The sequence below is a fragment of the Synchiropus splendidus genome, chromosome 7 (assembly GCF_027744825.2).
Source record: "Synchiropus splendidus isolate RoL2022-P1 chromosome 7, RoL_Sspl_1.0, whole genome shotgun sequence".
Lineage (NCBI taxonomy): Eukaryota > Metazoa > Chordata > Actinopteri > Syngnathiformes > Callionymidae > Synchiropus > Synchiropus splendidus.
Window position 1 is genome coordinate 11,501,781 of NC_071340.1, and position 17,303 is coordinate 11,519,083.

The 17,303-nt window shown below is 43.0% G+C and overlaps 1 protein-coding gene across 4 annotated transcripts; it reads right to left on the reverse strand.

Moving 5' to 3' along the window:
• Positions 1–29: 29 nt before the first annotated feature.
• mapk4 (mitogen-activated protein kinase 4) lies at positions 30–12,555 on the reverse strand. Of its 4 annotated transcripts, XM_053871731.1 has the most exons (11): positions 12,331–12,555; positions 11,040–11,291; positions 9,381–9,888; positions 8,883–9,260; positions 8,542–8,717; positions 5,234–5,378; positions 3,749–3,831; positions 3,602–3,680; positions 3,255–3,474; positions 3,027–3,183; positions 101–2,347 (listed from the first exon to the last, which is right to left on the reverse strand). In XM_053871731.1, the coding sequence occupies exons 4-11, from the start codon at positions 9,247–9,249 to the stop codon at positions 1,454–1,456; spliced, it is 2,121 nt and encodes a 706-aa protein (XP_053727706.1). In that variant the 5' UTR covers positions 9,250–9,260; positions 9,381–9,888; positions 11,040–11,291; positions 12,331–12,555; the 3' UTR covers positions 101–1,453. The 4 variants fall into 4 exon arrangements, with proteins under 4 accessions (XP_053727709.1, XP_053727706.1, XP_053727708.1 ...); XM_053871733.1 differs by lacking the exon at positions 11,040–11,291 and having other exon boundaries at positions 9,381–9,885; XM_053871732.1 differs by lacking the exon at positions 11,040–11,291.
• Between the last annotated feature and the right edge of the window lie 4,748 nt (positions 12,556–17,303).

The window sequence follows — 17,303 nt, forward strand, 5'->3', positions numbered from 1 at the left end:
CAGTCCATCTATCTGAGATGTCAACAGAAACTGTGTGACTGTTGATCATCATATAAAAACATAAAATAATTTGACCAACTATGTCAACAATAAACACAATTAATCACGACAACAACACATTTTTAAAGCACATAATTTGTTTTTAATAGTTTTCCAGGACAAGAGAAACAGTCTATAGTCCAATTCTGATCCCAAAATAGCCTCATATGAATGAATATAAAAGCTAATAGCGCACAGTATTCATCTGGTCTTAGTGAGTCACAATATAAACAACCAAGTTAAAACAATAGTTGTCAAAGCCATGCAGAGAGGAAGAATTTTACATTCAGCAATATAGAAGCGTTGAGTCGTACAGAGGCACATTGTCACTTGAGAAAAAGTCACCACGTTACATAAGCTTGTGATGTTATTGCTGTCATAACCTGCCTAAAACATCAAATCAACTAGACCAAACGTGGTTGTTGAAATTGAAAGTTCCAAATATGCTCCTGAAAATGACTGAACTACAGAGCCATGTTATTGTGTCTGAAGAGAACCAGTTGTTTCTTTTGTGAGTGATGTGCTTAAAGTGAAATAGAAACAAGTGTGCTGTGGCTTAGTGTTAAACGTTGTTAGAGTTATGGCTTCAGTTTTTACGACCTCATTGTGCTGTCAGTTTATGCAAAGTAAAAGGTAATTGAACTGCTCTTACATTGTGTTTGTTATTATTATCTCAATAACTCTTGCAGCTCTGAAACTGAAACATGTGCTCAGTAGTTTTGGTTACTGAATTACAATGTAATTACATTTTTTCCAAGTAAATTAAATCACATATCAACAGTAACCCTGAAACAATTATCTCAAACTATAAATAGATATGAAACATGTGTTTACTATTTGGCTGAAGTCCTTCACATCTGTCCATCGCTGATGACTGCAGCAGTTTGTTAAAGAGATGCAGCAGATAGTGGCCTCGCTCGGTTCAATAGGCAGTAGGAAATATTCAAGCAGAGAATCATTTGACAGCAAAGTAATGTGCTCATATAAATTATAGCCACACAGCACTGGACATTAAACCAATACACTATGATATAATAAGTCATTGGACACAAATTAAATGCTGACTGTTGATATAAATAAAATATACAATTTTACAAGGCATGTTGAAGGTCACCTTGGAAAAGAAATTTAGTTTGTGAATCATCAGTTGGTACATTCAGGGTGATAAAAACTTTTGATTATGTGTTGGAAGACTGCTGATTCTGTAGATAAAAAAGGTTTTGAACTTGTATATAATTTACCGTGAATCTATCTGAAAATCAAACCAAGATCTACAAATTCACTATATTTGGATGTTTAGCTCCAACTTTTATTACAAGTTTAATTTGAGAAAAGCAAAGTCTGACCGTGCTTCTCTATTTCATGTCAAAATGCAGCAGTTTCCTTTACAAATGTGAAGACTTAAACCTCAGGATCAAGAGTTTGGAGTCTTTGGAGAAGGAGTCCTGTGTTCAGGAAGTCTGGGCACCTTCCGACTTCCTTCTTTTCCCTTTTTCGCATCTGCTTTTTCCTTACTTTGTCGACACAGTTTCAGTGCCCGAGAAATGAACACGTCCAAGTCAAACAGACGCTCTTTCTGCTTTACAGGAAGCGACTCCTGGCACTGGTCATCGACTGCCACAGGAATAGAGGCAGTCGAGGAGAGAGGCGGGGGTTGTGAGACAGGTGAGTTGGGGGGCGATGCTGACCGAGGCGGATGTGGGGAAGAAGGTGATGAAGGTAGGAGTGTTGGAGGGGGTTTGGAGGAAGTCAAAGCAGGAATTGGGCTCAGACGTTCTTTATCATAGCTGGTGTACGGCTCCTGCACAACCTCCATGAAGTGGAAGACCGGATGAGAGAGGTCAGTAGGGGAGAGAGGGAGAGGGGGAGATGAGGTGTAGCACGAAGGTGAACGAGGCTCCAAAGAGGGAATGGAGCTGGGCGAGTGAAGCCGGTGTTGTGTGCTCTCCACCCAGCGAGTGATCTCCCGAAATAAATCCTCACTTTCCTCCCCATCTTCCTCCTCACACTTCAAGTCACCAACCTCCTCAACGCACCTGTCAGGCGGCTCAGCAGGCGCAGCGAGATTGTTGGTGTTTCGCTTCCAGTGGGACAGATCCAGAATCAGCCTGGGCTCTGAGTAGTGCTGCGGCTTCCCTTCTCGCCAAGCTATTTTGTCTAGGTACGAAGGAGAGCCCACTTTGTAGTCACAGGAGCGGCCGCAGTCCAGGTCTCCGAATCCGTAGCCGCAAACCCGGTCCAGGGAGGAATGGGAGTTCTCCAAGAATCGCTCTGCTGAGCTACTGTGGGAATACTTCCTTGGATCGACCTGAGGTGGTTTTCAGAGGCAAAATATCATTCAGGTAAAATAAATACAGAAAAATACTGTTGTGTTTTGCTCATCAAATTTAACTCAAGTGCTCAAACAGACAAACAAATAACATAAATAATTCTTTTTGGCTTAACTATTTGTCGAAAATGTACAAGTTTATTTCAATGCCTCATCAAACATGGCTACATCTAAAAGAATTAAAATTTGAAACCAAACACTAAAAACACGACAGTAGCTTCTAACAGTAGAAAAATATTTTTACTGCACTTTGTTAGTGAAACTCCCTCTGTTATTTCTCACACCGCTGAAATAACACCTCCACTCCTCCAAAACAATACAATGTCTTGGATGTTCAGTTTGAGTTACCAGCCATTCCACCGTAACAAGGAAAAAATGTCCGTCTTCTCATAGTGAAGGAAGGTTTGGTTTATAATAGCACATAGTTAGAATATATGGGAGAGATTTGGGGACAAAAAGTTAAGACCTGTGAGCACAGAATTGCAGTATGGCACGCTACAAAGTGACGTAAGTCCGCCCCCTGATGGTCATAAAATGACGTAGCCAATTTTTTTTCTTCTATTTTTTTTTACAAGAAATGAAAAGGCTTATATCGCTTCAGATTACTTATTAGTTTCAGTGTTGATATTCTCAAACATTTCCATGTTAATTCGGCTACCTGAGCTTCCTCCAACACTGAAGCGCAACAACTGGCCCTGGGGTCCCTCTGCACCTCCTCATCCTCCGTGGCGTCTTCCATGTCTGACGTATTGTTTCTTGATGGTACACAGTGGCACTTTCCACCTGACTGCTGCCAGCACAAGTCTGCGGACAAACTGCAGAAAACCAAACACTTGAGGCTCACTTCTGATGTACTGTGTTTCATTTCTTGCAGCAAGCTACTGACCTGTCCCAGTGGATGCTGGAGGCCTGACTGTTGCTGCTGCTGAGGCCATGCTCTGTTATGAGGCTGTCCTCCAGCTCGTCCTCGATGTGGAAGGGATGCAGCGAGGTGGGCTCGTCTTCTGGACACGAATACTGCTGGAAGAACGGATGGCACAATGCTGCTTCGGCTGTCAGTCGATCCATGGGGTTAAAGGTCAGGATTTGCTCCAGGAAATCTACAGCTGGCGGATCAATGCAAGACAAAGATGCATTAAATAATTTTGCCATGACTGTGACTCACCACCGTGAGTTGGGTCTCTTGTTTACTTTACTTTACTATTTTTTTAAGATGTTTGATCATCTGCTCACCTTGTGCATCCACTTCAGGCAGCAACTCAGAGAAGGGCCTCTTGACTCTCCACGCATGACTGATATATGAAGGCATTACCTGGCAACACATGGGGAGTTCACACGCTACACACATATGCAGCACCAGAGCCGTCAGGGAGGCGTCACCTGCAGCAAGTCCTGTCTGTCCTCCTCCCTCAACACCGGGACTGTGTCCAGAATCAGCTGCATCTGCTCCAGCTCATGAGCTCCTGAGGGAGGCCATCCAACCAATCAGAAACAGCAGCATAGAGACAGGGCTCACTGGCTTCAACTCACAGTCTGGATATGGCCCAAACATATACGGTACTGTCAACTACTGTATGTCATGCAAAAGTAAGAAATTTCTACATACACTTCAGCAACGCATCTGAAGAGAAAGTAATGATAATAAATTATTTATTCAATTCAATATCAATTACTACAACATAATTGTATGCATCTAAATTAAAGAAACTATTGGAATATATTTTTTCTTGGTTTACTTTATAAGTGAGCTACTACAGTAAGAGGTGCAATCTTATATTCCTGTCAGCTCCTTGCAAGTCACGCAGCTGTATGTCATTGTGTTGGTTTCTTGTGCAGTGTCAGGAGCAAGTGAGTCGTCGTCAGGTGCGTGTTAATGTTTGTGAGAAGCTTCTTGCTCAGTGGTATCAAGGACAAGAACTAGTCTGTTCTACGTGACCCGATGTTAAATGTAATGCAGAGCCCCATTACAGACAGCAGGTGGTGCTAGAGGAGAGACTTTACACCAACGATGAGTAAACGGTGGGTATGTGATGAATTCCTAAGAGGAAAATATCGCATTGTTGGATGATGAAGCCTGTACTCCCCAGAGCGTCAGTCAGAATTAAGACAAACATCTCAAAAGCCTGATGTTTTATTCAAAGACAGTGATGCTATTGAGCTGACGATGCAGTCTCCTGTGGCCCAGCGGGTTGATGGAGGTCAGCGGCAAACTTCATCAGATTTAAGCAGCGACATCATTGATATTCTTGTCACACAAACATAGCTTGCGGGAACAAAATAAACTGCCTCTGACTGAGGACAGTGGGCGAGACTGACCTTCACTTGACATTCCCCACTGTCAATTACATCCCTGAATGATGAAAAACTGTCTTCCTTTGACAGCCGTGATGTCAGCGGCCACATTGGGCTGGGAGCAGACAACACCCTTGACAGACCGGTGCCCACACACACAATATCACACCTTACATCTTGTTAAAATAACCAGCTGCTTGTCAGAGTGTGGTCGGAAAATAAAGCAACAGGAGGAAGCCCAGGGGACTATCTTGTCATATGTGCCATATCTGCCATGCAAAAATCGGAATTTGGATCCAGGATTTTTTTGGCGTCCATTTCTAATTTATCTATTCTTTTTCCCACCATCCAACAATTGTCATTTCAATAAATAAACACAGTAATAAATAAACACAAAATGCTTGATGCTTTCTAAGTGAATCCTTGCTATTCGCTGCAAAACTATTGTACATAATAGTAGTTATTTTACTACTCAGATGACCCAACCGTACAACTCTAAATGTACTAAATATTGTGCTTAAACTATATAAAAAAAAACACCACAATATCAGAATAAGATAAATAAGGAGGTACCTGCAAAGAGCATGCGTCCAGTTAGCATTTCAGCTAATATGCATCCTGCTGCCCACATGTCGATGGCCTTGGTGTAGTTGTTTGGTGAGAGAAGCAAGCGTGGAGAACAGTACCATTTAGTCACCAGACCCTCTGACAAGTGGCCCTGCAGAGAGGGAAAACAGCGACAGGTCTAAGAACAAGCAGGATACTTGGTTTGAAGTTCAGAGTGAACCTGGGTTTATTATGTACTGGAAAACCCCGACATGGACGGGAGACCTCTCACACGTCACCCTTCCTATCTGAGATGGAGGAAGAGAAAAGTGGATGAAAGCAATTGAATAAACTTCTTTTTCTTCATGCCATCAACGACTGCTTTCCTCTTACTAGCCGCAAAGTTTGCAGGCGGTTATTTTTGGCTCATGTCAGCTTCAAAAGGCAAACTCAATCTCACCTGGGAATGTTGGAATCAAACGCACAGACGTTTCATCATTTACTATCCACCACACGTGAGTATTAAATATTCCGCTAAATCTCTATGAGCGTTCTACACTTTGATGCGCTCTCATTAGAGCCGCTCTGACACGGTTTCCTTTTGGCTTTTGTGAGTGAAACATTCACCTCATGAATAATACGGAGTACCACTGTTTCCACACACATCTTTGGTACCAAAATAATATAAAACACAATCTGATCTCATTACTACAGTCTGATATCTAAAACAACCTGTCAACACCCTCCCAATCTTTATAAACAATAACAAACCTCCCTCTTTGACTTCAGTCATCTGCACTGCTCCAAAAGTGTGTCGCGCCACTTGGCATGCTGTGTATACCTAATTTTACTGATGTCAATCGCTTCCAAATGCAACTGTTCTGGCACTGTTTCACCAGCAGATGTGCTCCAACATCACAGCAGATGTTTGCCAATGGTTATTACAGAACAAGTCAGTGATTATAAGCTTCCAATTATTGCCCTTCATTCACCCTTCCATCACTCGCCACTTCACCCTCATGTGTTCCACATTTAGGGACAGCAAAGGGGATTTTTCATGCCAAATTCCAGACATTGTTTTCCGTGCTATCGCAGGCTAGCAGTGAATCCCAAACATTTAGCGCTGCAAGGGAAATGACTCAGACTGCGGGCGTGTTACTTTGTTTTCCATTATCTGAACTTATGTCTCCCTCCCGCTCCTTCTCATCCTGCTACTCACCCGCCTGCGTGTGAGCGGATGACGCAGCAGAAACTGATGCTCGGAGCTCAGTTACAGTTTGACAGACGCACTTGACACTGGAGTGAGATATGTCGTTCAATAAATTATTAAAAGACATTCAATGGTGGAAGAAGATGGAAGAAGCAGAAAATCTATACTTTTGAAATGTTGCATTATTGCAATAGTGCTAAGATGAGAAATTGAAATTGTTAGTTAATCCTCACCACTTATGCAGTTTGAATTGTCAGAATGCGATAAAATTAATAAATAAAAACGTGTAAAAAAAAATGAACAATTTTATTCAAATAAAATAACATTGATATATAGATTGATTTTTAGACGTTATAAACGGAAATACGTGGATATCATTATTTCCATGTTAATTTCCAAATTATTACACACCAAGTTTTCAATGGCAAAGTTTTATCTGGCATTTATTAGCAAAATATATGACTGTTTATTAATTTCTTAACTTTCTTCAAGAAATGTCAACAATTCTTCTCTTCTGACTGCTCACTCATCCCTCGCATTCTCGATCCTTTTTTTTTTTGAGTGCTGCATGAGTGAGTTCCAGACTGCTGCTACCACCTGCTGTCTCACTGAGCTGCTTGGTGGAGGTCTGCACTAGTTCTATTATCATATGCTGCACAGAAATGTGTTGCTCACGCATAACATTTGCAGCTTGCGCGCGAGCTGGAGGGCTTATCTTGATAGCATTGATAGCTTCTTTTGGTCTGTGTCTGTGAGCGTTTCTCTTCTCCTGCCAGCTACAGCGATCTCCTGCGTCGTCCTCATATTGATCGGTGTTTCCCCTGCTCATCGCCCAGATCATCGATAGTGTGAGTGCAGCTGTAGCAGGTTGCACTATACTCTGAGGCTTGTTTTGCATCTCTCCTGCTTTCTTCCCCTTCACGTCAACACATAAAAAGTCCTCCTGTTAAAGTGAACTTGTCAGCAGCTCATCAAACAACATTTTGAAGCACTGCAGTCAAAAACCTGTTTGCACACCGATCACGAAACCTACAGCGGGAGCAGCGAGGAGTTTCATCTTGTGCGCTATTTCTGAATTTGAAGTCAACTCTGCCCACATGCATTACCACAGCGTAAAGCAAAAAGCAATACTTTTCCTTTGCATTATTCAACAGTCTGATGAAAGACTTGTGACATCGGTCAAATGCACAGGAACTAGAAAACAGCATTCCTCACACCCGAGCAGACACAGGTGGCCAATGAGCAAACTTACTTTGAACACAAATGTGAACAAAAATGAAAAAGTAAAAAAAAATATTGAGGGAAAAACAGTACAGTCATTGGCGATAGGCACTGAATTCAGTTTTTTTTATTTGTACTGACTGAATCGGTACTACTGATTCATGTAAAGATGTTTCAGTGCTGAACACATTCTTATGACTGTGATGGAGTGGAAGGGTTGGCGGTTTTCCAAAATGATTTCCCTTATACATTTCTTAAATAAATCAATATCATAATTCATATTTGAATTGAATATCATTTAAAGATTTTTTTTTTTTTAATGCGATGCGTTAAACGTTTCAGAGAAAACACAATTGCTCCTCTATTGGAATTAAAATGTATAATCGAGCAGAAGATCATCCACCACATCACAGAGATGAGTTCAGGGTGAAGAATACGTAGATTAAGATCAGTTTATGAAATCGGCTTCAATAATAAGAGCAGTCAGATCAAGTTACATCACTACACATTAGGTATTGATGGGTTCAGTGAGTAAGCATGTCAATGTGCAGCTTTAAAAACAAACACTTCTTTGCAATTCACGTCACCTTTTTCAGTCTTTCAAACAGTGATCGTGTTCTGTTCTTTCCCCCAAATCGCCCCATGTTCTTTTCCCTCACAAGCACACCCCTGTGCGTTGGCAACCAGCTGATCCTCTGTCCTATGTTCCGCTCCGACAAGGATCAGCTTTCATCAGAGCTTCTCTCCACAGCACAAAAACACATCAGAGCCGTCTAGTGTTACACTGTGCTTCACTTGTGTGATAACAATTCACATGTGATCAGCTACTCTTTTAGCTATAGAGAACGGAGGCCAAAACCTGTCACACACACAAAAAAAACATGAAATAAACCATCATTCTTACCTTGTGTGAGTAGTGCGGGTCCACTATTCGAGCCAGACCGAAGTCTCCGATCTTGAGCAGCAGCTGATCAGTGTTGATGAAAATGTTTGCAGGCTTCAGATCTCTGTGCAGAACGTTGGCTGAGTGGATGAACTTCAGTCCTCTCAGGAGCTGGTAGAACAGCAGTGTGGTGTGGCCTGTTGGTGGCATGAAGCAAACGTCTGTGCGGTAATGCTCAAGAAAGAAGAGAAACAGTGTTTGCATAGAAAAAGCAGGCCATTACAGAAACAATGAAGATGAGAAAGAGGAAGTGCAAGAGCTGATGAAGGTTTGAGGCTATAGTAGAGGAGGGAGGATCTCACCGGTGGACAGCGGTCCCTGCTCCAGCAGTCGGGCCAGATCTGTCTCCATGCACTCCTGGATGATGTATAGGGCGCTCAGCTGGGCAGGGTCTTGCGGCAAAGGTCGCCCAAAAGGCGCCAACACATCGTGCACTCTGACCACGTTCTCGTGGCGTAGCCGTCTGGTGATCTTCACCTCCCTCAGCGCGTGCTTCACCGTCACGGCGTCCCGCATTACCAGCTTTTTAATGGCGACACGTTGACCCGTGCGTTGGTCCGTGGCTGCCAGGACCAGACCGGTGACCCCCTGGCCGAGAGGTCTGAGGTCAACAAAATGACCGCTGAGGTCAAAACCATGAATGAAGAGAGGGGTGTCTTGTCTGGCCATGATCGCTCGGTCTGCATGTCACAGAGGCAAAATAGGGACATGAATTTAAACAAAACAAAAATTCACGGTGTAGATAAATGACCGGAATATTTTCCCAGAAAATAAAGAGGTGTAGGGACACACATATTTACCATTTTTCTCTGGACAGTGGATGAGGATGTGCTTCTCTGCTCCACAGATGTTAGCGGATATGCAGATGTACGTTTAATCTCTCGCCATCTTCCTTATGCACAGCTAGTCAACGACTCGTGCTAATACTGTTCTGGGCTGGTGTATCCATGGTAACAGCCCTCCGTGAGCAGCAGACTCTGATCTTGTAGATGCCTCATCGGACAGACGCTGGCGGACAAACTCACTTTGGTGGAAGTCCGTGGGAGTGGGCGGGGCTAGTTCAGCAAAGATCAATGGGATTCTGTGGGTTCCTCCTCGTCCTCCATGGCAGCAGCTGCCTCATTCAGATCCACTGTTGGAGGACAGTCAAATCCTGGGCGCTGTGTGCAAATGAGTGCACGTGTTTAATCCGCCAGTAATCCGCTTCCTGTTGCCTTCTCATGAACGGAGGGATTTCAGCAGCATCAGGTCGTGGTCACAATGGATAGATCCTGCTATTAGCTACATCACTCATCAGCACATCTGCTGCTGCAGGAAACACAACAGGAGATGAATGAAAGATGTCCAGCAACAGAGTTTATAGACAGATCCAGGAGGCACGGTGGTTCTGAACATCTACAAAATTCAGTACTTGATCAACTTTGAGAGCTTCACAGAACACCAACTGAGCAATGATCCAAGCTTCTATGTTATGTGTCATAATTTTGACCCAGCTTTTCAGGTTTTCGGTGTATTAAAGGCCTGATATTCCAAGATAATCCGCTGCTCTGTCCTCAGATGTGAACAATGAAGATAAAGCGGACGCCTTGACATTGTCAGGCGTAATTCAATTCTCACTGCTCAGGCCTGGACATAACGTCTTACCAGAGCTTTGACAACACAAAGAAGCGAGGAAAATGCAAAAATAAGCAGAAGAAAAACTTGTATCGTAGAACCCAATCTGTCACAGGCGCAGCTGAGGGTCGTCGCCTGGCAACTATGTTTTGGTAGTGAAGCTCACGATGTGTCAGATAAGGAAGGGAAAAGGCACGGATATTAAAAACGTGCCTCATTATCACAATCAACACTAGAAGATGCATTATCCAAATTATTTATCTTTCCACCACATTCATTAAAAAAAAAAGATTTGGTGCCGAATGTTTGAAACCAGCAATTAAACACAAAATGAAGACCTTTCTTTTCACTCAGGTGCGTCCAAAGCCTGACACCACTGATGCCAGATTTCAGTCACAATTGAATGTCATATGGTCGGCAGTCGCTGTACTGAGATTAAATACATAAATAAATAGATAATAAATACATCTTATTTATAACATTTTAAATATGACATTACACTGACTGCAGTAATTCCATTAAATACACACAATATTACATTTATTCTGTTTTATTATACTGCTACTCCATAAGGATTTTTTTAAAATAAATCCTTCACCTCACATAAATAGTGGCTCACTGAACAACTCTGCAAGACTGAAAAGACATGTGTCAAATATGCCGCAACATTTCAGTTGACTAAAAGCTTATTGCCAATTGTATGTCATAGATCTCCCTACTTACATTCTAAGCCCTTTCTCGAAGTAGATTTTGACATTGTTATTTTGGGTGTGTAAAGCGTCCATGTAACCGAGCGATACATTACACATGTTAAAGTGATGAATTAAAATCAAAAGGGAGCATACCTTCACCAGGTTTTCCAATAATTTAGCGAGCACTTGTTCACTGACAACCTGATAGCAGGCTCCTCACATGTCCAAGGTTCTGCTGGTGTCTCCAGACCTCCACCATGTCTGGCTGCTCCTCAGTGTGGAGTGTAAAGTGAGCGCACAGGCAGAAGGAGCTGACAAGTTGGTGGGAGGTGCAGCTCTGGACTGGAGTTCATAAATAATGCATCACCACTGGAGATGGCTTCTCTCCCTGCCTTTATCCATCAGCTTATGCAACAAGAATAAAATATTTTTGAAAAGATAAAGCAGCATTTTCTCCATGAAATATAAATACACATCTTTGCTTGCTATTTTTACACCAACCGCCGACAGTCTCACAGATCTGCTGGCTTCAGATAGTCTTTTTTTAATCACTCATCCAAGAGAAGTTAAATTGGGTTACTCTTAGAAACACTGAGGCGGCAGAGAAGGGATGCACAAGGGATGCTAGTATGACTCTAACAAATACATTTACATCATATGTCACCACCTTACCATGCAGCATGATTTATTTTAACCACGTTAAGAAACCCATTAAGAAACAATTAATTATTATTAAATATCTTTTAAACATCTTATATCTATGCTTTGTAATGACAACAATAGTTTCCTCCAAAAGCAATGACCTCTGATCCATTTTAAAAACCATCACAAGCCCTATAATGAAGACTTTTTGGTTGTTTTACAGCAGGTCTATGACAAGACAGTGTGACTACTGGTGTCATGGGACACTGGAGTCAATACCATCTGACAGGGAACAAAACTTTGGGGCCACCAGGAGCAGGTCATCAGTCCCCTGCAGGACTATGATTGGTTATTTTACACATCGTATTTAAGAAATCTAAAAGGAATTACTGTTAACTGGCTGAACAACAACAAGAATAATAAATAAATAATAACAATGTTTTCACTTATTTCACAATACATGAAATATAATATTGAATTGATGAGGCAACACATTTGAAAAAAGTAAATTCATCAAAATATAATCGATAATAATAATAGAGTAATTACACTTGGCCGATGCTTCTTCGCTTCTAAAATTGTGTTAGTGGTGCGTGTGAACGTGCTGGTGCAGCTGCCTTTGTGTTGACACTGTAACGCCCCGCTGACACAACAAAAACACAGCCAATGAAACACATTCAGTTCAAAGTCAACTAAATAAATCCCCAAGCTTCGTGCGAGCTTCCCTCTTCCACCGCGCGATCCTTCTCTTGTTTCTGTTTTGGCGGAGAGTGGCACCAAAACAAGACGCATCAGGACTCACCGGAGCAGAGATCGGCACAGATCCAGCTTCGCGAGGAAAGAAAGAAAGTCTTCTCTGTGATATTTTCGGGAAACGACGCAGGGTGAAGAGTCGGGACGATGATCTTTGTAGATGAAGCAGCGGTTATTGTCTGAGCTCCGCCGCCGCTGAGCGGATCTCTCTCTCTCAAACACACCGCCTCACGCACACACGCACACACACACTGCAGCAGCGCAGATGAAGTACCAGTCCTTTCTTGCCTCCCCTCTCTCACACTAGACGCCCCCCTCCCTCTCTCTCACTGCCTCTCCGGACTCCCAGCGGGACGCTGACCTCACCGCACCTACGGACCTCAAATGTAACGCTGTTCCTCATATCAACAGCACAATACTCATATCGACCATCATCATCTTCTTCTTCTTGGAGGAATGATTTAATGATGGATGGAGCAATTGGATGAACAATATTGTGGAAGCTATGGATTCCTTCAGTTTCAGGAGATGGACGTACGGCCTCATGACAGGGACGACATCGGAGCTGATGGTCGGATGATGAAATAAGATTGATGGAGTCACAGTCATGAAAGATCATCTTCGATAGATGGAGGATAAAACAGTTGGATTAAGTCCAAAATGAACGGGTCAATGGGTTTATGGATCATGATTGATTTGCTCTCATGGATGGATGAATTTTGGATCAGGTCATGGATGAATGAGGTTTTAGCGGATGGATTTATTAATATTGAAAGACGTTTTATGGATGATGGAAGCATTTCTGGATGAATAACCAATGAACTGGAGGAGTCCAAGTGTCTTGAGGTCCTGTTCGTAAGTGAGGGGAGGATGGAGCATGTGGTCCGCTGAAGTCATCTGCCCTGGTGAACAAAAGGCTTCAGTTTTCTTTTAAAGGTCCCTGTTAGTCAAGAGTTTTGGGTTGTGACCGGATGAATGAGGGCAGATAGAAGCAGCCAAAATGAGAGTGACTGCACAGTGGTGAGAAGTTAAGCCGTCCGCGTTACGGCGGCGCCTCTGTCTTGTAGGACGTCTCCTGGACGCCTCCTTGGTGAGGTGTTTTAGGCATGTTCAACTGGGATGGTCCCTCAGAAGAGCTGGAGGAGGGAAGCTTGGGTCCACTAACACTACGCGGATTTTAAGCAATAAAAAAACAGGAAGCTGATCAAATACCTGCTTCCCTGCCAAACACACTATTCTCTCCATGAAGGAGAACAAACCACCATTCCAGTTTAGAAAAGCATTTGTATTTGCTTGTACGAGTGTGAGGTGCCGGTGTGTTTTCTTGTGGAATGATTTGTCCTGAGCAGTAAAAGTGCAGGAGGCGAGCTGTTGTTTCTTGCTCACCTTTGGGGTCATTTATCATCCTGACTGCTACAGAGTTTATGTGCTTGAGGGAGAGGATGCTGGAGAAGGTCTCAGCCAATGAATGCATTCCTGCGGGGAAGAGCGGTCGGAGAGTTTACCGGCGCTTTAGCAACAAACGTATGAATACAGATGAGCTAGGATTGAAAGGAAATATTGATGATGCTATGCATTCAACCCTCCAACAACAGGAAGTCATTCCTCCCTTCTACCCCAGTGAGCCTGAGCGTCCTGGCAGCTGCAGCTTATCAATCATTCATTCACTCATTCATTCATTCGTCGAGCACGATGGCAGGTGGGAGAGGCCAAACTTAGCTAACTCTGGGTGGCCCAGAACTGCAGGACTGGAGCTCAGACAGAGACTACTGTTGGTGTGAGGAGCGGGTGAAGAAGCTTCTAGATATAACATTTTGGAATCAAATTATTTACTTTAGGAGACGGCAAACTTCATGTTCTGTCAACTTCTGTTTCATGACATTCAAATAAAATCCTTTGTTACTGGAACCTTTAGGATCTTTTTAGCCCAGTGGGAAGGAAGCCAGTGAGACTACTGAAAAGGATGCAACACACATGCCAGGCCACTATGTGGCATCGTCATGAAAAACACATTTCTGTTAAAAAACCAAATACAGTGGTACCTCGGCTCTCGACCACAATCCATTCCAGACGGCCGTTCGAGAAGTGATTTGTTCGAAATCTGAATCGATTTTTTCCATTACAATTAATGGAAAAAGAAATAATGCGTTCCAAGCCTTAAAATAGTCTTTTGTAGGAGTGAATGTAGAGTGTCTGCTGCAGGTGCGCTGTTCCTCTATGTGTGTGGCCGCTGCATGTGGGAGGGGTTGCCGAGTGAGTGACGTCTCTCCAGAAGTGAAGAGGTGCCCGGTGCGTGTCCAGCTCTGAATGTGCGCTTCTGTGCAGTTTGGCTGTGACAAAGTCATAAACCAAGTAACGCTCTGTCCCAGACTGGCCTCATCCCTGTCCCAGCTCCAACAGGACATCAAACCCTGGAGTGAGCGCTCCAGCCTCGGAGGTGTGGAGAGCGAGCACCTCCCCTGTGACACAGGAAACAGGAAAGGTTTTACACCTCAATATGAAGAAAAAACAGTCAGTAAATGTAACGGGACACGTCTACATACAGAGGCTGCGTTATACACAACTGATCAGTACGTAAACAGATTTTTTTTCAGGCTTTTTTCGGGGCCGTTCAAGTTCTGGATTTTTGTTCGAAATCAGAAGCAAAAAAATCTCGAAATTTTTGTTCGAACTCTGATTTGTTTGAAGTCCGGGACGTTCGAAAACCGAGGTACCACTGTATCTCAGAGATAGTCGTCGGCAACCAGGCTTTTGTCTAGGAGGGAGAGTCTCGACCGTAGCTTGGCCGCCAGATGCTGCTGTAGGTACCAAATGTGTCCGCTTGCCAAATGTGTCCGACCTCCCACGGAGTGATGACGCCACATCCGGCATATACGATATCTTTTTTTTTTTTAACGTTTTAATGAGCCAGAGGAAATTGAAATAAAGGATTTCAAGGCGCCATCTACCACATGCGTATCATTTATTTCCACAAAATACAATGTTTGTCATCGAATCATTGCAAAGTTTATGTCCGTTCTTGTAGACGCCCTCCTCCATGACTTCACTTCACAAAACTGACCGTGGATCGAGAAGGTTAAAGAGTGCTCCATTTGTTAAAGCTGTGTTTGTGATTCTCACTTGTGCACAGGCTTCTTGCCTGTTTTCATGAGGATGTTGCCTCTGTTGTATCGCATTAACCACCCAGTATTATGAAAGATTTTCCCAATAAACTCAACACCTGTCACTCAACGATGACAGCTTCTCATGCTCGGTCCTGTGGACGAGACATCAGTGTTTGGGGAGATGACCACTCAAAATGTTGCTTTTCGAGTGAATCCTGTAAAGGCCCATGCATTACATGAGTCATAGTCAGGGAAGGCTGAACACCAGGTGTGGAATAAGGTCCAAGGTGCAGGAACTCAAGCATCTTGGGGTCTTTCTCATCAGAAGCGCTGCTGCCCAACATCATGTTTTACTGCATTGCAATATCTCCACCTCTTGTGGTTGAGTGAAAGTAGAGCTGGACAATAGAGGGAGGTTGAGGGGGAGGTGTTTCAGCTGTGAGAGGGGCAGAGACCCTCGAGTAGCCTAACCTAATAACCACACGGTGATGGAGCATGTTGCAGGAAAGCCATAAAGGAAGAGATTGCTGCGGGTGTTTTCCTGCCTTGTAAATAGGAGCAGCAAAATAACAGCAGGGAGATTTTCATTATTCTCAGACAGTGACAGATAATTTAGCCCCTAAATGTGTATATTGGATGAGAAAGTGTGGCCTTTTGTTTGGGATGGATGTCACCACCTTGAAGTCGATCTAGACCAGACTCCTTTCCCTTCCAGAGAAGATGACCTTCTTCGTGGGAAACTTGCAGATCAACATTTTAATGCAGCACAACCTAAAATCCAGATCGACTGCTGGATTAGTGGTGGCTGGTCAACAGGGGGCGCCACACCTCATAGTAACGGCATAAAAGGTGGATTTATTGATTTATTTGTTTGGCTTGCCATTCATGGAGGGTGCACTACAACATGTCGCTGATAAAATATAAGCCATGTTTGGAGGAAACAACTTCCTGTTCATGAAATGATGCTTGCGGACATTGAAAAAAAAAAAGAACCCCGCTCAGCTCAGCCATTGAAATGCTCACATGGCCCCATAAATTCAGCAACCTAGAACAGTGGTGGCAACTAAATTTCAAGTCCAGCAACGTTGTGCACTGTTGCATGGCCACTGAGACTTGCCATTCAAATATTATTAAATAAAATAAAAAATACTTGGCATTATACATTGAACATATGTTATTTGATCATCTATTATTCAATTTTATTTATATTTTATTTAAAGATTTGCAAGAGAAGTCATACATGCTGGAAGATCTTTTTCAGTGATATTTGAGGTACTGAATTATAGGGTAAATATGACATATGAAAAAAAAAAGTAGTTCCTTCAAGGTATTTTCTGAAACATTCTCATCCATTTATTTGTGGGACAATAATACTGTTAAAGCAAGCTTCATGAGACTCCTAAAATGTTTTCCTCTGACCTTATGAGGGCCGCATGAATGCAGGCAATGGGCCGCATTTGGCCCCCGGGGCCACTCTTTGCCCACATCTGCCCTAGATTTGCCCGAAATGCCCCAGTTTATGAGACTGAAACTCCATGCAGATCCTTTCAGAGCTTTTCTTCTGCTTGCTTTAATTCCTAATAATAAGTGCTGTTAAGTAACAGAACAGTCTGTCATTTATGTTAAATAATGTGTAGTAGGTTCTGGGATGTTCGAATGTCAAACTGACACAGCCCCCACTAGCATTGTTTTTTTTTTTTTCAACCAGCTGCCACTGTCCTGGATGTTGTTGCCTCGAGGCTATGATCTCACAAGGAGAGAGTTGCTGCTGCGACACAGACTTCAAATCAGACTAGAGAACAAATCTTGACCTGAGGTAGTAAAAAGAATGACAAGCACCTCGAAACACAAGTTTAGTGCGGAAACTCATGTTGGATTCTGGTATGAACTTTCACAATGGTCCTTGTTGTAGTCGTCT